At 40.1% G+C, this 23,151-nt stretch overlaps 1 protein-coding gene across 4 annotated transcripts in view; it reads right to left on the bottom strand.

Annotated features, from left to right (window-relative positions):
* Nucleotides 1-968: 968 nt before the first annotated feature.
* The window catches only part of Smg1 (SMG1 nonsense mediated mRNA decay associated PI3K related kinase), a 101,288-nt gene continuing 79,105 nt past the window's right edge, over nt 969-23,151 (bottom strand). For all 4 annotated transcript variants that reach the window (XM_038321673.2, XM_038321682.2, XM_038321691.2 and 1 more), the window contains 16 exons: nt 22,838-23,117; nt 20,881-21,153; nt 20,111-20,345; nt 18,702-18,928; nt 15,995-16,145; nt 15,719-15,908; nt 15,090-15,559; nt 13,190-13,324; nt 12,588-12,740; nt 12,153-12,332; nt 11,792-12,019; nt 11,002-11,213; nt 10,778-10,884; nt 6,690-6,869; nt 6,497-6,603; nt 969-5,310 (listed from right to left, as the gene is read on the bottom strand). In XM_038321673.2, the coding sequence (XP_038177601.1) occupies nt 5,233-5,310; nt 6,497-6,603; nt 6,690-6,869; nt 10,778-10,884; nt 11,002-11,213; nt 11,792-12,019; nt 12,153-12,332; nt 12,588-12,740; nt 13,190-13,324; nt 15,090-15,559; nt 15,719-15,908; nt 15,995-16,145; nt 18,702-18,928; nt 20,111-20,345; nt 20,881-21,153; nt 22,838-23,117 (3,206 nt within the window). In that variant the 3' untranslated portion in view covers nt 969-5,232. The remainder of the gene's footprint in view (nt 5,311-6,496; nt 6,604-6,689; nt 6,870-10,777; nt 10,885-11,001; nt 11,214-11,791; nt 12,020-12,152; nt 12,333-12,587; nt 12,741-13,189; nt 13,325-15,089; nt 15,560-15,718; nt 15,909-15,994; nt 16,146-18,701; nt 18,929-20,110; nt 20,346-20,880; nt 21,154-22,837; nt 23,118-23,151) is intronic.

Here is a 23,151-nt window from a genome sequence, read left to right on the forward strand (position 1 = left end):
GAAGTGCTACTTGGAGGAATTGGGGGTTGGAGGGGCGGGTGATATGATTAGGTCGATACAGAAACCTTAATCGGAGAAAACTTGTAGCCTAAAAATTCCCTCCACCTCAGTATTGAGAACAAAAGGACCCAAACAGCTGCTCCACAGGCTAATCAGTTGAGGGGCCCCCGTAAGAGAGGCCGGAGTACAAACAGGCTTTAAAATCCACCATTTCTACCCTGGGAACTTGGCTGTTGCTTCAGAAAACTTCGGAGTTTGGTCGGTGCTTCCTGCTGAGGCTGAGGTAGCTCAAATCCAACAGCAGTTTCTCTAGAGCGGTTTGTGTGCTGTTCCCAGCTCCGATCCAAACGGCCCAGTGATTAAAAACACCTACGCTTTTTTGCACAAGAGATTTCTGTACTAGATAATGAAGCCCTTACCACAAATCTTCCTCAGAACTCTGGCACAAGAGAACTTGTCACATACTCTCTTCCTTCAGAGCTTTCACTCCCAATAATGGTTGCCAAAATTAAGCTACATACATTGCCTTTTGTCTTTCAAGACAGGGTTTATCTTTGTAGCCCCAGCTATCCTGGAACTTACTCTGTAAGACCGGACTAGCCCCAAACTCAAGGGATCCACTACCTTCACCTCCCCTAGATTAAAGGCATTATTTTTTTCCCTCCGAGACAGGGTTTCTTCTCTGTGTAGCCCTATCTGTCCTGGAATTCTCTCTGTAGACCAGGCTGCCCTAGAACTCAGAGATCCACCGGCTCTGCCTCCAGATTGCTGGAATTAAAGCCATGCGCCACCAGCCCCAGGCAAGGCAAGGACTATCTAAAAACTTTCCTACTGAAATAAAATTTTCTCTGTTCAAAATATTTTTGAGAATTAAACATTTTTAATTTTGGGAGAGAACAGAAAAAAACTCTGTACCAAAACAAACTTTCTGGGATCCACTTCAATAAATTCAAAACTTAAATACTGTATCTTTTAAGACTTGAATCTTTATTTTTTGAAAAACAGGTATTTCATACAATCTTTACCATGTTAATGCAAAGTAGGCATGTGTTTTTTATTTTCCAAAAGATGCATCATGGACATTTTCAGGAAGCTGGTGTGATTTATTCAACTTTTAAATCTTAAATACAAGCACAAAATTATATCCATCAGGAGGCATTACAACAGAGAGAGAGAGAGAGAGAGAGAGAGAGAGAGAGAGAGAAAAGAAAAGAAAACACTATTTTGTACAATGTTACCAGGACACGGAAGATTCAGCTCAACTCAACTTGCTCTAAGGATATTTATAAACAACAAACCAAACATGAAATGTGATGTCGCTGCCACCAAGGGACTTGTAAAACTAGAAAAATAAGCAACACAGTAATCTGAAACAGGAGCTGAATCAAACGTCAGGAAAAGGGAAAACAACCACTGTTAATCAGCCTGTTTGGGGAGGGATCTGTTTCAGAACAATATCCAGTTCTTTACCTTCTTCAAATATCCAGCTGATTTTGAACTTTTAACAGCACTAGAATTTCTCAGTGCCCCCATTTCTCAAGGGTTCTCTACATGGTTGCCCTTTTTAACCCAAGCTCAATCTGTTCTTTTTAAATAATAATGTTATCCAGGCCCAAAAGCAGGCAAAGTACAGTGAACTGCCTTCTCTTGAATCTTAGCAAAGCGCTGTGATTCTCACTAATACCTCTTAGAAGAAATCTTCCTATCCTACCCAGCTAACTGAAGATGAAGACTTCAGTGACTAGTGCTTTTTGCCTCCTTGATTTAGGGGGGAGGGTTCTAAATTACTGGCATTTTATAAATTTAACGAGATATTAAACAATGTTTTCATATTCATCTGAACACGTGAAAAAATGCTTCAGTATGCTAGTTGTAAGGGTGAGGATGTATGTAGCTCAGGAAGAGCGCTTGCCTAGCATGTGCACGGTTCCATCCCTGCACTGCAGGTAATCCAGCTAACAGCAGCACAGCACTGACATCTGCTGTATGAATAGGAGTCACAGGCTAGTTATAGGTGTATTCATTACTAAGAAAAGAATTGGGAGAAAAGAAGAACCAGCTCCTTTGATTTTAGTACTGCACAAGTAAGCCCCCAAGTATCTACAAAAAGGTGGAGGGAAATAGGCCAGGAAGACTCTGATTTAAAGTACTGCCTATAATACCCCAGATTAAAAAGGACCTAAGACTGAACATCAACTTTAATATTTGGCTGTACTTGCATTGCCCTGCTTGGCATTTTATTAAATGGCTCTTTCCTTAAATTTCACATATCGGAACAACTACAATTAAACAGAAAACAATGCAGATAACACCAAACATTGAACAATATTAACAAAACTAAGCTTAGGTAACAGAAGCAAATGTTAAGGGCAAAGTGAAGGGAATTTTTTCTTTGTATTACAAACTCTCACCCTGAACTTGGAATTTGAACGCTGAACCAGTGATCTAAGAAAGCAGATCAAGACTTATCACTTTCACACAAATCTCTTATCTATTAAAAAAAAAAAACCCTCACCACCACCACCATCAAAAATTATCTAGCCATCTGCGTGATCAGCTCCATGACCAGAAACAAAAACTACAAGACACTTTGGTAAAGGAAGAAACAGTTTCATAAGTACTAAGTTAGGCCTCCACAGTTTGGTAGCGAAATCAACTAAAAACAGACTAGCTAATTAAAGACAAAATACATTTCAAGGGTACTTTGAATTAGAAGAGGTTGTTTGTATGGTTGTTCTGTACCCCCTGAATCTTAAAGGGTGGGGAGAAGGAAGATAGGAAATAGGGAGTAGAAGGGTAAGGAATAAGGAGAGGAAAGGTTGGGGAGAAAGAGAAAACATCCCTGGTTTTCCACAGGTATTTTGTCATAAAAAAAACATGTGACTTCAAAACTACAGCACTCTACATGATTTAAGACATTCCCCCAATGGCCCTATATTTTTCCACTTAAGACTTCTTATAAAAGTTCAACCTGGCAGGGTTATCTGCACAGGAAGCCAAACCATACAGATGAGGGTTCTGTCCAGAGCACAGTGAGCAGCAAGCTTGCTCTTATCTGTCCTATAACCAAGAACTACTCTCAGGATCAGTTTAAAATAGAAAGGTTGGATAAACCATCAGAGGCACATTTTTTTGGTTTTTTTTTTTTTTAAGCTGTCATATTTTTGCTTGGATTAAGTTGCCAGGTACTTCTGATGCCCAAAATCGTGAGATAAAATTCACCTACTACCAAAGCAGAAGATATTTCTGACCACTACCACAAACTACAGGGTATGTATGAACTGGTTTTATCATTATGATAAAAGCTCTTCCTGGCATGAAGCATCACTGAAAATGACAAGTCTTGAGAGAACAAAAGTTACCAAAGTACCGTTGCTCTCAATGCCTCTAGGGAAGAAAGCAGCATGCAAAATACAGTATGGCATCAATATTCTAGCTAGACTGTTTTGTGAAAATAAGGCTCAAAAATCAACAAAATCAAATGCAATGTGCTAAGTTCCTTGTCATTGGACACATGGAAATTCAAAACAGCATCTTCCAATACTCATAATTAAGAAAGTGATGACACTGGCATCCATCCTGTGAGGATTAAACTCGTAGCAAGCAGGGAAGAGCCCAGAGCCACAAAGAGTGTTTCCATAGGCCCTTTCAGGCTTGTGCACAGAGGCTGGCAAATTAAGTGACCACTGCACTAGTTGCTAAAATGCTGGGAAAACAGACTCAAAATACTGTGTGTTGTTCTGTGTTGATATGTGATTTTTAGCTCTATTATGGTCTCGACTTCTATCAAGGATCAGCAGTGAGTACTGAACATGCTAAACTGAAGGATATCTTGATCATGACTCACTACACTGGTCACTCAACAGTAAGCTATAAACAAATGATGCTGAAAAGTAAACAGAACCCTCACAGACCACCCCAGCTGAACTAAAAGATACTGGTGGGCATCACTTTTCATGCTCCCAAATGCCAGGCAAACTAAAGCACTTTTAATTTACATCTTAAACATAAAATAAAAAAAATTACACTTTGTAAATTAAAAGTATCAAATGAGAAAACTGAATTAAAAAACATTTCACTCTACCTCCACCAGAACATCACTTTATTGTGAACCTGTCATCAACAATGCAAACTCCAATAGGTTCTCTATCCTGGTTGTTTAAAAGGTAAAAGATTACATCAGATCAGCTACTTTCTATGAAAGAAACTACAGCAATCACAGAAGAGGGAAAATTTGAATGACCTCCAAAAAATGCACACTGTAAGCAGAGGGGAGTGCACATGAAATCAGTGTCTGTTAGACTCATTACATTTGGATGCACAGTGACAATTCTGGAAACTGTACATGATAAGAGTCACAGATATGACTGAAATAACCAGAGTTACATCTTGTATGTGATGATCGGACCTTTAAACAATCCTTGAATTTTCCATGTTTTCATTGGATTTGGAGAAGCTCCTGTTTCAGTCTCCAAATGTGGTAACGAAAGTTTATGAAGTGTAAGGATTGAAATAAAAGTGAGTCTGACAGCTGGCTAATCTACCAGAGTCGGTCAATGAGGAGCTGGGGAACAGGGAAACTGATGGGGAGGAATGGGATCCATGGGTGCTTTTCCCTTCATTTCAGAAGTCAGTTCTTCCACTGTAGTGTCTGTTACATTGCTCTCCTTTTTTTTTTTTTTTTTTTCAGTCATTTCTGAAATTCATAACAGCATAGCCTTTTGGTACTTACTGGTCAACCCAACCAGTACTGTTGCCAAGCAACAAGTGTTTCTCGAGAATCTGAATGCATCAACTCTTCCGTGGCTGTGAGTTCTTCGCGGCCCCCCGTTTTCTCTTGTTTCTGAGCGGGGTTTGTTTTCCTGGATTGTACACACAGGGTCAGGTGGAATGGAGTTCCAAGTCACTCTGTGCTCCGCAGCATCCCGATTTCTTTCTCAGCTAACCTCCTGACACATTTGCAGCTGTTCTGTGGCAGAAATACAATCTCCGTGTGCAGGCAGTGAGCTTGCTTTCTTCACCTTTGACCCTGGCCATGGTGTTGGGCGTATCCCTGAGTGCAGCTGTCCTGCAGGATTCACTTCCTAGTACACCGAGATTTCCTAGGTTTCCTCAGAGTAAGCCCCCAGTTGCATCACCACCGACTGTGATGTGGCTTTGGATGCCTGAGGCTGAGTTGATTCTGGTGGATGTCTGACCTCGCTTAACCAGACTCATCTACTGTGTTGCCATTCACACCCAGGCTGTCCAACCTTCATACAGCTGAGCCAAGTTATCTAGATTAGTTGCTTCCTTAATGACATAGTCAACCTGTGAACATAGGTAAGAGAGAAGGGAAAACCACTGAGAACTTGCAAGGTCAGTTTATATTCAAATTGTGTAAGTTGTCTCCAAGTAAGCACTAGTCAACCCAATCATCCAAAGGAAGAATTGGCTGAAATATGGTAAAAAGGTGATGTTCTCCACAACCACAGAGGATACACATGCTTATGCTTCTCATAAGCAGCCTACCCTTCCCCAACCATTATTTGTTCTCAGGGTTATACCATGAAATGTTATGTGTAGAACAAAAGAATGACAAAAGTGCATGCAAGAAATAGGTAACAGTATGACTAGCTACACTTTCCTGTAACTTTGAACAACTCAGTGGTAAAGTACCTGCCTAGTGCCTGTAAGGATCTATGTTCAATCCCCAGCACCTAGGAGTGGGAGTATGCCATACAGACACACACAACTAATAATAGGGGAAATATATGGACAGGAACACACAGGTATTCATGACCTCCAAAAACTGTCATCCTTCTTTATCTGAAACTTTCAGAATCTTTAAAGAATTAACTTGAGTTTGGTGGATGATTAGAGCAGTCATATACCTTAATTTTTTTTTTTTTTTTTTGGGGGGGGGGGGGTTCGAGACAGGGTTTCTCTGTGGCTTTGGAGCCTGTCCTGGAACTAGTTCTTGTAGACCAGGCTGGCCTTGACCTCACAGAGATCCGCCTGCCTCTGCCTCCCAGAGTGCTCAGATTAAAGGTGTGCACCAACACTGCCCGGCACACCTTAAATTTCTATGGAAGGCACACCTTAAATTTCTATAGAAGACGTTGCCTGAAAGTAAAGTCCTAAGTAGTGAAGAGTCAAGTCATGAGCATTTGACAACTCTACAACAATGTTACCGATAACCTTCTGACTCCTGAATGTAGGTTTAGGGGCTGATTCCTCTTTTTGTTACAGAGAAACAGAGAAAGAGTAAGAGAGAAACTGTGCATGAGCACAGCAGAGGACATAAGGAGGTCAGAGGACAACTTGAGTGAATTGGCTTTCTTTATTCCACCATGTGAAACCAAGGACTGAAGTTAGGTTGTCAAGCTTTTGTGGCAAGTATCCTTACCCACTGAGCCATTCTGCTAGCCCGAGGGCCTTATTTCTTGATTAAATAAGGAAATGGGTAAATGAGATCCAGCAGCATTCTAACAGTTTAAGCTTAAAAAATAGTCACCTGCTCAGCAACTGACATCCTCCTGTTTGGATCAACATCTCGACCCTCTAGCTTGGCTTTCACTCTCTTCCACACACTCACTGCATATGAGTTTCTCTCTTGTACAGCTATAAAGCAAAAACACATATTAGTCAAGCCAGTCTTTTATTTAATATAGAATTATATATAAGGCATCCATATTCTAGCTGATTACCTTTCCCTGTTTTAGGATCTCTGACAGCCTTTTTGGGACTACAAGCAATGCTCTTGCCAGTTCCTGGGATGGTGCTTGGTGGAGTATCTGCTGATGTAGCCAGATTTTTCTGAATAAGTTTTTTAGCATTCTGAGACATGACATCAGGCTGAGTCTTCTGACCAGTGTTACTCCGGACAGCTACAGAGAAAGAATTGGTGCCTCAATTTGCATGCAAACAGAAACAGGGGTGGGGGTGGCAGCAGCACACAAACAAGGAGGTGGCCGATAGTAAGTACTCCACAGTACTCAATCTTGAAAAGTTTATGATGGTAAAAGTCCTTATCCCTTGACATAACAATTATGTTCCTAAAATTACAATTTCAATAGTGGGACTCTCAATAGATGAATCTGTACAACATAACGATCTTCACTACACAATGATAAACAGTGGCAATCAATACCTCGAGCAATTAGGGCATTAAAAGCCAGAGTGCAATTGTAATTCCAGTGCAAGGAAGGCGGAGACAGTGGATCTCTAGGGCTCACTGGTCAGCCAATCTGTGAACCCAGGTAAGGTGCAGTGAGAGACCTTGCCTCAAAAAACACTGGCTAATTTTCCAGAAGTCCTGGGCTCAAATCCCAGCACCCACATGGCATCTCACAACTGTCTGTAACTATCTAGTTCCAGAGGATCCAATACCTTCTTCCTGTCTTCCTTGGCAATGTAGGCAGACAAAAACACTAAAAATTAAAACCAGTGGTAAAGATTAAAGGCAGTGGTAGAGATCACCTTTAATCCCAGCACTCGGAAGGCAGAGGCATGCAGATCTCATTCAAGGCTAGTCTGGTCTACAAGATTTAGTTCCAAGACGCATAGGGCTGTTACACAGAGAAACCATGTCTCGAAGGAAAAAAAAAAAAAAAAAAAAAAAAAAAAACCACTCCCCTTCAAAAAAAACACCAATGTGTGCGCACGCGCACACACACACCACAAAAAGTGTTCCTTAATGATTGGGGCTGGGAAACACAGTTGAGCAGTTTAGAGTACTTGCTGCTCTTACAGGTGTTCTTGTTCAACTCCCAACACTCTCTTCTGAACTCTTGAGGGCACAAGGCACCTATATGGTGCACAATGCAGACAAACCATTCATACATTAAAAATCATAAAGGCAGAAAAAAAGCTTCCTCATCACCCTCCTAAACCACTCCTCCCAACCAATCTCAATTCCTCTGCAACTCTCTGTCAACTACAGAGTGGCTCTCTACCAGAGACAGTCACTACACATAGCTGGGACCCATGTCAGCGCATCACTCAGCCTCATGGTCAAAATTTCTTCTTGCAGTAGATGGTTAATTAACACAGAGACCCACAACTTAACATTAGAGAGAAACTTTAGAAGATTCAACCCTAAATGGGATATCTGTAATACACCTTTCCCTTCAATACTCAACAATCTATGTAGAAGCAGAAAGATTTTAAAAGCCAGAGGTGGAGGATGACTCCAAGTCAACAGCAGCATTTTCCATACACAATAAGGATGATAAAACAGATTATTTCATGTGGTTTTTTTTTCTTCTGTGTATATGTGTTTTGTTTTGTTTGAGCTTCTAAGACAGAGTTATTCATGTAGCCCTGGTCATCCTGGAACTTTGTACACCCGTCTGGCCTTGAACCCACAGAGATCTACCCTCTGCCTCCTGAGTGTTGGAATTTCGTTTTTTAAAAAGAGAGAAAAAAAAAAAGACGTTGGGAAGGAAGGAAGGAAGGAAGGAAGGAAGGAAGGAAGGAAGGAAGGAAGGGAGGGAGGGAGGGAGGGAGGGAGGGAGGGAAGGAGGGAGGGAATAAACAAATAAATCTGGGGAGAGTTGGAGTAGGAGAAATACCATGGCCAAAATATACTGGAGTAGAAGAAGCAGCAGCAGCAGCAAGGCTGATGGCTACACCTTAAATCCAGTTCCCAAGAGGCAGATGCAGGCGAATCTCTGTGTGTGTTCTAGGCCAACCAGGCTTAGCAATGAGATGCTATCTTTTAAAAATAAAAAGTAGGGGCTGGTGAGATGGCTCAGTGGTTAAGAGCACTGACTGCTCCTCCAGAGGACCCGGGTTCAATTCCCAGCACCCACATGGCAGCTTGCAGCTGTCTGTAGCTCCAATTCAAGAGAATCTGACATCATTATAACAATACACATGAAACAAAGTTAAATAAAGTCTAAAAAAAATTAAAAATAAAAAGTATCCTAAGGGGGCTGGAGAGATGGCTCAGAGATTAAGAGCATTGCCTGCTCTTCCAAAGAGGTCCTGAGTTCAATTCCCAGCAACCACATGGTGGCTCACAACCATCTGTAATGGGGTCTGGTGCCCTCTTCTGGCCTACAGGCATACACACAGAGAGAATACTGTGTACATAATAAATAAATAATAAATAAATAATTTTTTTTTTTTAAAGAAAAGTATCCTAAGTATTGGGTTGAAGAGATGATTTAGCAGTTAAGAGCACTGACTCCTCTTCCAGAGAAACCAGGTTCAATTCCCAGCACCCACATGGCAACTCACAACTCTTTTTAACTAGGGTACCTGACACCGTCACATAGACATACATGCAGCCAAGAAACCAATGCACATAAAAAAGATGGATGGATGGATGGATGGAGATGTCAGCATAGCTTGATATATACTTTTGGGACATTAATTAATTTTACATTAAGCCATTACCAATTTAACATTAACTGGGAAAATCCAACAGAAAACCACACTCATAAAATGATCTATGGTGAATGTATTATCATAAAAAAATGTGGAAAAAAAGCGAGGTGGCAGTGGTGCACGCCTATAATACCAGCACTCGGGAGGCAGAGGCAAGTCGATCTCTGAGTTTGAGGCCAGCCTGGTCTACAGAATGAGTTCCCGGACAGCCAGTTCTTTCCCAGAGAAAAACCTTGTCTCAAAAACAACAAATGAATAAAATAAAATAAAAGAAGAAAAGGAGGGGGGAACCCTACTATGCACGCAGTAGTTTTCATGGCTTACTTTGAAACGAAAGATTCCAAACGGATTTTTCTATTCTAATTCTACTATTCTAAAGTATCAACAAGAAAAAAAATTAGATCTTAAAATTAAAAGGGCAGTCTAGTCCACATACCAAGTTCCAGGACAGTCACAGCAATGTAGAAATGTATTAAAATAAATAAAAAGTGAAGAAGTAAATAAGTAAATAAAAAGAAGAAAGTCTGAGATTATTTAAGTCCCAGATTTGCAAGCCTCCTGCCTTGGCCTCCCAAGGACTGGGATTATAGGCATGCACCATCATACTTGGCTTTAGTTATTCTTTATAAGGAAAACCAATCCATTTATTTTAAATTCAGAACAAAATAAAATTCTTATTTTAAATATAGAACAATATTACATTTGCTGATTGCTTTTTCAGTTTGGTTTATTTATAAAGATTTTATTCGATTTGTGTGTGAGTGTGGGTGTGACGTGTGCGTGCACGCACACCCCAAGAGGGCAGAGTGGGCACTGGATCTCTTGAAACTGGAGTTACAGGAAATTCTGAGTTAGGAACTGCTCCCATCTGCAAGAATGGTAAGCACTCACTGGTTTTTTGTCTTGTTTTTTTGTTTGTTTGTTTGTTTTGAGACAGTCTTACTATTAGGCCAGGCTGGTCTTAAACTCACAATCTTATGCCTCACCCTCTTCAGTACAGACATTAGAAGCATGTACAACCAGGCCTGGCTCTTATAAAATTTGTTTTTCTTTTTTCGAGACAAGGTTTCTCTGTACAGACCTGGCTGTCCTAGATAGACCAGGCTGGCCTTGAATTCAGAGACCCTACCTCTGCCTCCAGAGTTCTGGGATTAGGCATGTGCCACTATCACCCAGCTAAAATAAACTTTTAAACCACCACCATGCTTAAAGAGTATTTTACAAAACATGTATTTCAGCTATTTAAGTTCTTTTAATGATAATTACTGAGCCTTGTTATATGACAGTGTTAAAGACTCCTTTAAAAGGTAGTGACTATAAACACAATAGACCTTCACCTATCCCTAAGCACCTAACCTGTATGTATAAACGGTCAACACATAAAGATTGGCCTCTTTCATACCTGCAGCAAAGGATGGCTGGTAAGTAGCAGATGATGTTGGACTTGAACATTCGTTTGCTGCGTCGGTGACTAAGGGTGATGCAAAACTCACTAAATTATTATAGATACTGAAATACAAAATTTATGAAACATTTATTTATGGAATGTTTTTATCAGGTAACTATTTACAAATACATCAGTAAATATTTAGGCTTTGCTTCTATGTCATGAGAGTTGACCCTTACCTCTGGCTTTGTGTCTTCAGTTCTTTCAAGGTTGGAGTGATTTCCTGCAGCATTTCAACATGTTCTTGACTTCGAACTTGACCCATGGCCTGGACTAACGTGAACAAAACTGTCTGAATGTTGTCTTGCCATGATTTGTATTCAGCCAGGAACTGCCTGACACTGCTCTCATAGGGGATATCTTCAGCATCTGCCAGAGCAGCCTCTTCATCCTGCCACCAATACACAATCCATTAGCAACAGACTTGTTTGTTCAAGCAATTCCTCTCAAGACAGTCACCTTATGATCAAGAGGTAATAAATGATCTAAATGTCACTGTGTTTGATCTGCCTATTATATGTCAGTTTCTTTTATTTACAGGATCTTTATTTCTAGTACCAAATAAAAAGAAATATCAAAATGATGAAGTACTTTCATCTTTTGGGGAATGGATTTTCTTATTAATCACACTAAGTAGGGTACTGGAAGAAGAGACAGTAGTTAATTCACTTCGGAGAAAAGCTTTTATTTGTTTGGAGACACAAGTGGGGAAGAAGAAACTAAAAACCAAAATAGCTGCTCCATTGGACACTAAGTTCATCTATTTAAGCCTCAGATTCTCTTTGTACAAAAATCTTAATGTCTGCTTTATTTAAAAAAAGTTGCTGAAAACACATTCTGACCTAGTTACAAACAAGTTGCAAGATGTAAATTGAGAAGTTATTTTTAATTACAAAGTGTCACATCTTTCCACAAAGATGTGACCTGTAAGGTCTTAAGTCAGGAAACTGTGTCAGTGAGATGCATTACCTTAGCCATGGCTTTCAGGAGATGCTTGACATCCCCAAGCTGCCGGTTATGACCTGTGAGCACAGTCTTTACACTGTCCACTAAGCTCTGGATGGTCTCACAGACAGTCTCTATCTGTTGCTCCTTCTCTGTCTGAACAGCCCTCTGGGTGGACATATCCTGGGTCAACTGTTTGTGTGCTGACAGAAGCCACTCAGAACTGCCAATGGGATGTTCAAGAGTCGTGTCCTAAACAGAATAAGCATTAATTCAATTGGAACAATTTGTTATATTACTTAGTCTTAAATAATCACAACTTTAATTTGTGTTGCTGGCCTTATTGTTTTTAATACTTCTAGTTAGTTACTCCCACAGGACTTACCACTCTCTGTAATAAACGAAGCTCTAACTCAGAGACTGAACTGTTGAACTGTGACGCAAATGAACACATCTGCTGACATCTTTTGATTAGTTCAAATAAGGCGGCATCCAGGCTTAAGGCTTCTGCAGTTCTTGTTCGTAGACTTTCAAAATGAATGATGTTGCTGCAGAGAAAAGTGACCTGTGAAGAGAGAACCCACACAGGGTGGGGAAGGAGACTGATGATGTAAAAAACAACACTACCTATGCATTTTAGAATCTGAATGAGAACTGGTTCTGAGAACCTAAGACTCTTATGAAAACACACTAATTGTTTACAAAGGCTGTTAAGTAGTGCACATCAGTATTCCTAGATCTGAAATAGCAAAAAGCACCTAAACACAAAATTCTGATGCTTTCATAATCTTAAAACAATCACAGGTTCAGGATGCAGTACCTGGTTTGCTCTCTGGCTCTCTTTGAGAACAAGATTTCTTCTTTCAGCTATTGTTGCTTCAAAATCTTGTAGTACTGGTGCCAGTGCAGGATTGGCACCACCTGCCCACTTCAGCCGCTGCTCAATACTTGCTTCAAGGGCTGCTAGTTTCTCCTGTAAAAGTCAGCAGAATCCCTGAGCCCTTATCACACTCTCCACTCTATGTTAAGCATTTTAGGATCAGTCAGATTCAGAAGAAGCAAGGGCGGGCATGCTTAATTTAGAAAACACCTCAAACACCTTTGTTTTGGAGTTAATCTTCATTTTTTTTTTACTTTATTTATTTTTATTTTATGTACATTGTTGTTTTGCCTGCATGTATGTCTATGTAAGAGTGTCAGATCTTGGAGTAATAGTTGTGAGCTGCCATGTGGGTGCTGGGAATTAAACCTGGGTCTTCATTTTCACTAAAAAAAAAAACCTAAAAATTAAAATGAAAGTGAAACGGGATTATATTATACTCCCTTGGTTTAGAAGTCAAAGACAGACACAGATACGAGGAATGTCACTAGTCAGTTACTTGGCAAATCAGAATGTGCTAACAGCAAGACAGTCAGACTCACCTGAACAGTCCCAATCGAAGTCTCAATCTGACTAAGAGCATGCAGTTTCTTCTTCATGCTGGTCAGAATTGCAGACCGAGGTGGAGTGACTGACATGGCTTGTGGTCTATTGATAAGGAGGTCTTCGTGTTGCCACTATTTAAAGAAAAAAGGAATGTAGTACTAGTAGAACAAAACTTCAGATAAATAAGTGAAGGGTAGCATAAGGTAAGACTGGGAGAAGACAGAAAATTGAGTGGCAGTGAAAGGATAATTAGTTGGTGAAAGAAGTATCACATCCAAATGAAAACTTCCCTGACATGGAGAATAGCTGGTAAATCTCAGAGATCACTAATACATTCAAACAGGAATTCTTAAGACAGCTGATAAGTCTTATATTAGGTAGGCATGCCCAAAGATAACTGACCTTTCCAGATCTAGTGGCATAAACCTGTAATCCCAGCACTTGCCAAGACTGAGATAGGAGAATAACAAGTTTCAGGTCAGCTTGAGCTACATTTAAAAACAAAACAACTTCAAAAAATTATACTTTGTCTTTATGCTGTGTGTGTCAATCTCTAGGTAAGAGGATGCAGTGAAATTAGTTTTGGATCTGGTAGGATTGTCTAGCAAGGAGACTAGACAGAAAAAGAACTCTTCACACTATCAAACCATTTTTCTTTTTTAAAGTTCTGACAGTCATTTGGGCTACAACTAATACAGGAGCTGGGGTATAGTTTAGTGATGCATCTAACATTATGTGTAAGGCCTTGGATTTGATTCCTAACACCAAATAGCAAATGATAATCTAATAATCATACATTATGCTTACAGTTTAAGTGTGCCCAAATTTAAAAATGAAGAGGATTCCTAACAAGTTTCCCTTAACATTAACTGTCAATTTTAAATTTTTGGCATTTGTTTTTTTATTACTGTTACTATGATTTTAGACAGGGTCTCATATAGCTAAGGCTGGTCTCAAACTTGCTACATAGCAAAGGATGACCTTCAACTTCTGATCCTCCTGCCCAAACAAGTGTGTACCATCAAATCCAGTTTATGCAGTACTGGACTCTGTACATGCATTGCCAACTAACATTCCCAACCTCAGCACTGATAAGTTTTAAGGTAATAACATCCAAAATGTACATTATTTCAAAGCATAAAACATTTTTGTAATTCATAAAGCATTACCCCACCCACCCCACAGACAATGTGTGAGAAGCAGGACTATTAATACACAACTAATATGATTATGAAGAAAATAGCCAGTGAAAATAAAACCACCAACAGAAGGAAAGACAATTTCACTGACCAAAGTGAAACAAAATAACCACTGCTTATGCCAAAAACGAACACTCTCCAATGCCTTCAACTTTTTTGATGCTACTGATAATGTCGAAGCCTGTATTTATCAAAGAATGAATAAGGAAGCCATCCCTGAGTCACACTGTGCATACCATCTTCACAGATAGTTACCTAACCCTCACAAGTCATCTTCCACAAGAGATAGCACCCCTCTATCTATAGGTAGGATATCAGAACTAGGTTTGGTTAGAATCTAATCTAACATGAGAAAATAGGTATCTATAAGCAGTTTTCAAAATAAAGGCAGATTTACTTAGATCCAAAGCTATATATTGTATGTGAGAACATCGTAAAACCTATTTAAAGATAAATTTAATCATAAATCCAATAATATAGGATGAAGATCAACCTATATCATGAATAAATATAACTGTTACAAATTATATTCATGATCAATACTCATTGTTCCTCAACACATTAATTGCAAACACAAAAAAATCCTGAAAGTATTCACTTTGGTTTGGCACAGTGGAGGCAGTTTATACATTTTTTTTTATATTGGCATATATGAACTGTGTATAAGGAAAACCACACTAAACAGCAAACTGCTTACCTGGAACATGGCGATGTGCAGCTGCACTCGCTGTAGGCTTGTTTTACAGGAAGAAATGCTGGTTTCCAGTCTGCGCACCAGGTCATGCTTTTTCCAGGCTGTGTCATAGGAGCTAGCTAACACAGTAGCCCTGTTCATTACCAACTGTGAGAACTTCCCTACCTGGATGTTGTGCTCTACAGCTTTCTTACACAGATCATCTACAGAAACTTTGCTTTCAGCACCAAAGTCTTTTGCCTCCACCTGAGCGATGATGTCTACACCTAGGGCACTGATAAAGCTACACAGTGTGAGCCCAAGGGCTTGGTTTGGAAGTCCTATCAAGAGCTGCCTTACAAAGTCAGCTGTAAAGGCCTTGATAGGTTTGGCCATTTGGTCTTCACTGAAGCAAGAGTTTCTAAAGAGGGTTTTCACATTGACAATCTGCACAGGTCCATTAACTGTATTTTGATCTTCAAGTGAACTTGATCCTAAAAAACAAAAATCATCTTAAAACAGGTCCTGAATGGTAAGATTAAACTGCTTATCTGAAGCACTGAGAATTCACATGTGTGCAAATAAAACAAGCCTGCTCCATCATGATCCCTTCTAAAGTGCTAACACAGCCTAACCCAGTATGCTAATATTACCTGACAACGTTTTAGAAAAGGTACCACAGAGCCTGAAGAACTCCTTTATCGTCTGTAGTCTTTTTAAAAAGAAAATCTCTTCTAGCACCTGACGGTGATTATCATCATCAAAAAAATTGACCTGGGTACTCCTGGCTTCCCGGATAATGTCAATCTTCCTCCAAGCTACAGGAATTTCCATCTTATTTAACTATGCAAAAAGAAAGAAGGAATGTTCACTTTCTGTGAATGACTACTGCACTTTAACACCTTTCATAAAACCAAGTTAATGTTTACCTTTTCAACTAATAAGCCAAAAGCAGTTTCAACTTGAGCAAACATGCCATCAAATGCTACCAAAAGCATCTGGCCAGCTGACATTTTTGGTGTTTCATCAACTGAACCATTTCTTGGTTGAATTAATTCACCATACTGAGCATGCAGCATTCTAGAGAAAAAGAAAAGGGCATTAAAAACCTCACCTGAAGGAGAATTTGTTTTGGGCAACACAAAAGCCTGTAAGTCTCAGAGCTGCTGTGCAAAGTCTACAGAAGCTAGCATTATGGGAACTGCTTGAGAAAACAGTATTTAGTGCCAATTCCATTATAAAATCCATGACTTCAATTCAGTTTTAATAATATGTAATTAACTACTTATGCGACCTAAATTTTACAAAAGTGGGAGTGATACCTTAGAAATTACTACATTAATATATAAGACTGTCAAGAATAACCTAATTCTGAAGTATAGACCTATAGAAATTGTCAGGTGCAGGTGTCATAGCCATGCAATTGGAACTAATTTTAGACAGTAATGGAAGTACCTGCTACTTGAATTATGCAGTTTTGAATTATGCACATTTCAAAACTTCAAAAAAAATTTTGAGCATGGCAGATGACAACTTTCATAAACAGCAAGGCATGGTGTTATATGACTATGAACCCAGAAATGGGAGGCCAAGACAGGGGGATCCTGCAAGTACAGCCAATTAGTGACATAATGACTCTTACAATTTAAAAAAAAAAACAAAAATAACAAAAATAAAGAAAAAAAAAGCAGAACAATAGAGCAAGACACTTGACATCAACCTCTAGCCTCTATATGTACAGACATGGGCACACTTGCATTCACACACCCAAACACAGCAAATAAAGTGAGATCTGAAATTCAGTAAAAGATACACCGATTTAAGCCAACTTTTTTTTTTTGGGGGGGGGGGGGCGGCGGCAGGGGGGAAAGCAAGGCAGGGACGGGGTTTCTCTGTAGCTTTGGAGCCTGTCCTAGACATCACTCTGTAGACCAGGTTGGCCTTAAACTCAGAGGTCTGCCTGTCTCTTCCTCCAGAATGCTACGATTAAAGACATGTGCCACCACTACCCAGCTTAGGTCAAATTTTTAACCATTGCTTGAAATGATGATCCTGCTGCTATGTGAATATTTTAAACAACTTTTAGCTGGTACCTGTCTATTACACTCTTATGAAGCTACAGCTAAAAAGTAACAGGGAAAAAAGAGAATTTCTAAATGCAGCACTGACATGAAGGAATTGTTCCTGCATTTTTGTTGAGTGAATGACAAAGTTTATGAAAGATATGTTCATATTTTGTATTTCCTGAACTATTTAAGAAAAAAAAATCTTAGAGGAAAAATACTTCAAAATAACTAAAGGGGAGGCTGTTAGAATGGCTAGATAAAGGCAGATCCTATCAGATTATCAAAGCCCAATGACCTGAGTTCAATCCACAGAACCCAAAAAAAGGTAGACATGCAACTGCACAAAGTAGTTCCTCTGACCTGTATATGTGCACAGTGGCAAGAGTACCTCTCCATACATAATAAAAATTAAACAAGGTAAAGAATGTAAACCAGAATGAGCAGATGCAGACATCACATGTGAGAAAAAAAAAATCTTTACTCCTTCCTCTCCCATGTAAGGAATTTGCAATTCCCATGTAAGGAAATCAAGTGGGCATTATTTCTGCCCCTCCATGCCCCTCACCCACTTATATTTTCTGCAGTGAATTCAGTGTCAGAATGCTGAAGAGATCCTTAATCTCTAGACTAGCAAGGGGGCATAGGGCTCAGTCACAACAACAATGTAAATCTGGAGAGCTATGTAATCTTAATGGGTTTCAAAGTCCAACTGCTTTTCTGGATTATAGAAAAGCATACAATGTTTAATCTCCCAAACATAAATATGAACTAAATTAAAACTTTGTCTGATGTGGGGTACCCATTTCTTCAGTCAAGTTCACCTCAGATGCTTTAATGGCTTAAAAAAAACTCACACTGAGAGCTGGCAAAAGGGCTCAGTGGGTAAATGTACTTGTCATACAAGCCCAACAACCTGAGTTAGGCTCCAGAACCCATGTAAAAGTGGAAGCAGAGAACTGACTCTATAAATATGCCCTCTGACTTCCGCATGTGCACCAGAGCACCCCACCCCCACCAAACACAAAATATAGCAAAAAATAAAACCCAATACACACATTGAACTTTATGCATATACATGTAGCTATAGCAACAAAAGGGTAGTGGTGTGCACAACAAAGACCTGCATAAAGCTACTAAAGGGAACAGACACTAAAATGAGTATGTGTTATTAGCGAAATACAAGCATGTTCTGTGACTTTTCCACTGCCCATTTCATGACACTGCTATTGTACTATAAGCAATAAACATGCAAGTAAGGTCAGACAAGAGATGAACTTGCACATGACTGCAGATGATCTCTAATGAATCTGTAATTATTATGAAGTAATGGACTTGTTTTTTTTAAAGGCATGAGCATGTATCAGTAATCAGATTTGCCCTAAAAATTAAAAGTAAATTTAATTAGGTTAGAGCTCAGAATCTTTTTACCTAGCTGCCTCCTAATTCCTACCACCTCTCTTTCTCTGACAGGATAACTCAAACTGGCCATGTCCTTGCCTTAGTCTTCAAGGCCCTGGTATTACAGGCATGTGTCATCATTGCTGATCTGACAGCTGGCTAGCACACTTACCTGGCAACATCGATATAATGAGCATGAGTTTCTTCTTCAAGTCCCATGGCTGTGTTTCGTAAGTAGGCTTGAAGAGACTCAACTAGAGTCTGCAGAGGAACTCCGTCAGTTGTCTGCTCAATGAGATTGTCTAGCTCATGTAGCATACTTTCTAAGGTGCATTCCCCCTTCATTAAACATCTAAGTGCTTCTGGGAATATGATTTGCCGGAAATTTGAATTTAATTCCTATAAAGAGAATATATATATATATATATGTTAATGTTTCTCCGAATTTTAGCTAAGTTATACATTTGATAATGCACTCCCATAAATTAAAAGCAACTCATACAGGGCATTGTGGCACACACTTGTAATCTCAGCGCTCAGGGAAGCAGAGTCAGAGGGAATGCTGCAAGTTTGAGGGTTGCCATAAATCTGAGATATACTACATGGTAAATTCCAGAGGTTGGGTGTGGTGGTACACACCTTTAATCTTAGCCCTTGGGATTAGGAGGCAGAGGTAGGAGTTCCAGCCCAGCAAGGGCTACATGGTGAGAATACAAGCCAGCCAGAGCTGCATGAAATCCCATCTTTAAAAAAAAAAAATAAATAAAAATGTATAAAAACCTACACTCTGGCCAAACCACAGTGGCGCCTGTCTTTAATCCCCAGCATTCGGGAGGCAGAGACAGGTGGATCTCTGTGAGTTTGAGGCCAGTCTGGTCTACAAAGTGAGTTCCAGGACAGTCAGGGTTGTTAACACAGAGAAAACCCTACCTCAAAAAAATCTTTAAAAAAATTTTAAAAAAAGGGGAAAATGAGACCCCAACTCAAAAAACAAACAAACCAAAAAATTTATACAAAGCCATACTCTGGTCGAAAGGTAGTGGCACATGTCTAATTCAAGCACTCAGGAGGCGATCTCTGTGAGTTCAAGGCCAGCCTTGTCTACAGAGTGAGTTCCAGGACAGCCAGGGTTGTTAACAAAGAGAAACCTTGTTTCAAAAAATTAAAAAACAAAACAAAAACAAAGGACCTATGCTCCAATCCTTATTAAATGGATGCTTAAGCAATATTCAACAGTTGAATTAACTGCAAACCTCACCCCGTCATTGCTTTATGTACACACAATTTTAAGCAAGACCTCAACTTAAGAAAACTCGGGGCCTTGTCTTTCCTGATGATCTGTTCTGCTGCTGGGTTGTTTGTTGAAGTTGTTATTTTAAGACCTAATTTCAAAACTGAGGATGACCTTAACTTTCTGATCTTCCTGCCTCTACTTCCTGAATACTGGGATTATAGGCATTTGCAACCACTCTTGGTTATGTGGTTCTAGGGATCAAACCCAGAGTTCCTTGCATGCTAAGCAAGCACTCTACCAACCGAACTATGTTCCCAACCCAACTTATAAAATGTATACATGTTCACCTGCAGGGATGTGTATACTCCGTTGGCTAAATGAACAGCTTCAGATGCTTCTACTGGGTTGGGAATATCCAAGTCCTGTGGTACCAGATGACACTGCTTCAGTAACTGCACCAAACAGGTGACATTTCCACTCATACTACACAGTTCCTCCAGGAACCAGGCTCCATCCCGGGATGTCAGATCAACCAGTTGCTCCCCAGCACTTGAGGCTGCACCTTCCATCATAAGGTTGCGCCTATGTGGGCAATGAAAACAGATTTGATTAGGTGTTACAGACTAGAGAAGAGTTAAAAATCTGAAACAAAGTGACTCTAACACAAGCCAAAACTAGGAGTATTCTAAATTTGGGATTAAAACAATGATGTAGATGGAATGGCGGGCTGTGTCCTGCCACCCGGCTAGCTTTACCCAAAATAATTACACGGAAACTGTATTCTTTTAAATACTGCCTGGCCCATTAGTTTCAGCCTATTATTGGCTAATTAACCCATATTTAGTAATCCGTGTAGCACCACGAGGTGGTCGCTTACCAGGAGAGATCTTAACCTGCGTCCATCTCGGAGAGGAGAGGCATGGCGACTACTATGGCAACTGCCTGAAGCGTCTCCCCAACTCTGCTTCCTTTCTCCCACAATTCTGTTCTGTCTACTCCGCCTACCTAATTTTCTGTTCTCTTAAAGGGGCCAAGGCAGTTTTTTTTATTAATCAATGAAAGTAACACATAGACACTCCTCCATCACAATGATCTAATATGAAGCATGCTAGCTCACCTTGTAAGAGTACAAAGGGCAGAAATGATGACACTTGCTAGACTCAGAGACCCTTCTTCTCCATTCTCATGAAGGAAAACTTTAATGCAACGCTCAATTTCTTTTAACTGATCTTCACAAACTGGCACAGTGACAGCTTCTTGTTTCAAGCGTTCCACTTGTCTAATAAGTCTGCTGTTTATGTCTGCTGCATACCGCTGAAGGGTCATTTCAGTGGCAGTGATAAACTGACACACTGTTGGAGGTGGTTGAGGAGCATACTGTATTTCATATCTATAAAAACAAAGCAGGTGCTTGCTTATATTAATATTCCCCTATTTGTAAATAATAGCACACTGTAAAATATACAGGAAAATTACATCCTATCCTCAAAAATTACAAATTATTAACTGCATTTCAGATAAACACTCAAGAACATAAGATATTTTGTAAGATGGCTTATAGGGTAATATAATCAATGATGTGTAGCTTCCTTAAATAATCCTGCCATGCTAACATTTGTATATACTAATTAAGAAAAACAGCATTTGCGGATTGCAAGAGAAACCCTGAATGAGCTCACATTAATACCCTTTCTCTCTGCAGTACTGTAGGAATAGAACCTATAGTCTTACACATGCCATATTTACAACAATGAATCATATCCAAGTCTTTAGTAGTTTGAGTCAGTCTGCCTTTATGAATAAGCATCCTCTTAAAAAAAAATAAGCCGGGTGGTGGTGGTGCAGAGGCAGGCAGATCTCTGTGAGTTCGAGGCCAGCCTGGTCTATAGGATAGGCTCTAAACCTACAGGGTAACCCTGTCTTGAAAAAGGATGGATGGAGGGAGGGAGGGAGGGAGGGAGGGAGGGAGGGAGGGAGGGAGGGAGGGAGGGAGGGACGGACGGATGATGGAGGGAGGGAGGGTGGATGGATGGATGGATGGATGGATAGATGGATGGATAGATCTGGGGGTGATAGCATAAACCTGTAACCTCAGCTACTTGGAAGACTGACATAAGACAAACTGTTTCAAAGAGCAGGGTTTAAAGAAAAAAAAAGGAAACAAAAACAAATCGATTTCTATTAATCATTTTTTAGGAAAAAAATGCAACTGTGCTGGTTGGTTTCTGTCAGTTTGATATAAACCTAGACATATTTGGGAAGAACAACCTCAGGAGAAAACGACTCTACTATATAGCCTGTAAGAAAGTCTTTAGAGCGTTTTCCTGCTAAATGATTAATGTGGGAGAGGGAGAGCACAGCCAACCCATCGACGCAGGCTGAGCAAAAAAAGCAGGAAGCAATCTTCTTCCATAGTCTCTGCATCAGACCCTGCCTCCAGGGTTACTGCCTTGAATTCCTACCCTTCCTTCCTTTGATGCTGGGCTATTGTGCGATTCCCCTCTATACACTGTGAATATATTTACCACTGGTTAAAAAAGAAGCTGCTTTGGCCTATTAAGATGTAAGATACACTACTTCCTCCTCAAGTTGCTGTTGGTTATATTCTTTTTTTAAAATTTATTTATTAGCCGGGCAATGGTGGCGCACGCCTTTAATCCCAGCACTCGGGAGGCAGAGGTAGGCGGATCTCTGAGTTCGAGGCCAGCCTGGTCTACAAGAGCTAGTTCCAGGACAGGCTCTAGAAACCACAGGGAAACCCTGTCTCGAAAAACCAAAAAAAAAAAAAAAAAAAAAAAAATATTAATTATATATACAGACTTCCCTGCATGTATGCTGCAGGCCAGAAAGGGCACCAGATTTCATTACAGATGGTTGTGAGCCACCACATGGTTGCTGGGAATTGAACTCAGGACCTCTGGAAGAATAGTCAGTGCTCTTAACCTCTGAGCCATCTCTCCAGCCTGGTTATATTCTTTATCATAGCAAAAGAAAGATGCCCTAAGATAGCAACCTATAACACAACCTTGCTTCCCTCAGTGTGAAAAGAAGAGAAAAAGATGCCTTCAACTTACTTCCTATACAGTTCTTGGCAACGCTCTACTGTGGTGTTGCAGATGAGCTCTTCCATCCAGGCCTTCCACTGTTCAATTCGGTGTTTCTGAAATATGGCTTTTGGATACTGCAGAGCGACAGTTGCATAGTGATGCAGCTGTTCCAGACAGCCACGGAGCACAGAACGCCTCTGCTGCAGAAGAGCGCCAACTTCTCCTTCCAGCTGCTCACACTGGCTGATGAGGTGGGCTTGGCCAGCATTCTGTAGAAAGGCTGTTGCTGGTACATAGCTTGGGGGCCCTTGTAGTAAAGATAGTAACAAAGAAACCATTTC

Source organism: Arvicola amphibius, chromosome 1 (genome assembly GCF_903992535.2).
Source record: "Arvicola amphibius chromosome 1, mArvAmp1.2, whole genome shotgun sequence".
NCBI classification, from domain to species: Eukaryota; Metazoa; Chordata; class Mammalia; order Rodentia; family Cricetidae; genus Arvicola; species Arvicola amphibius.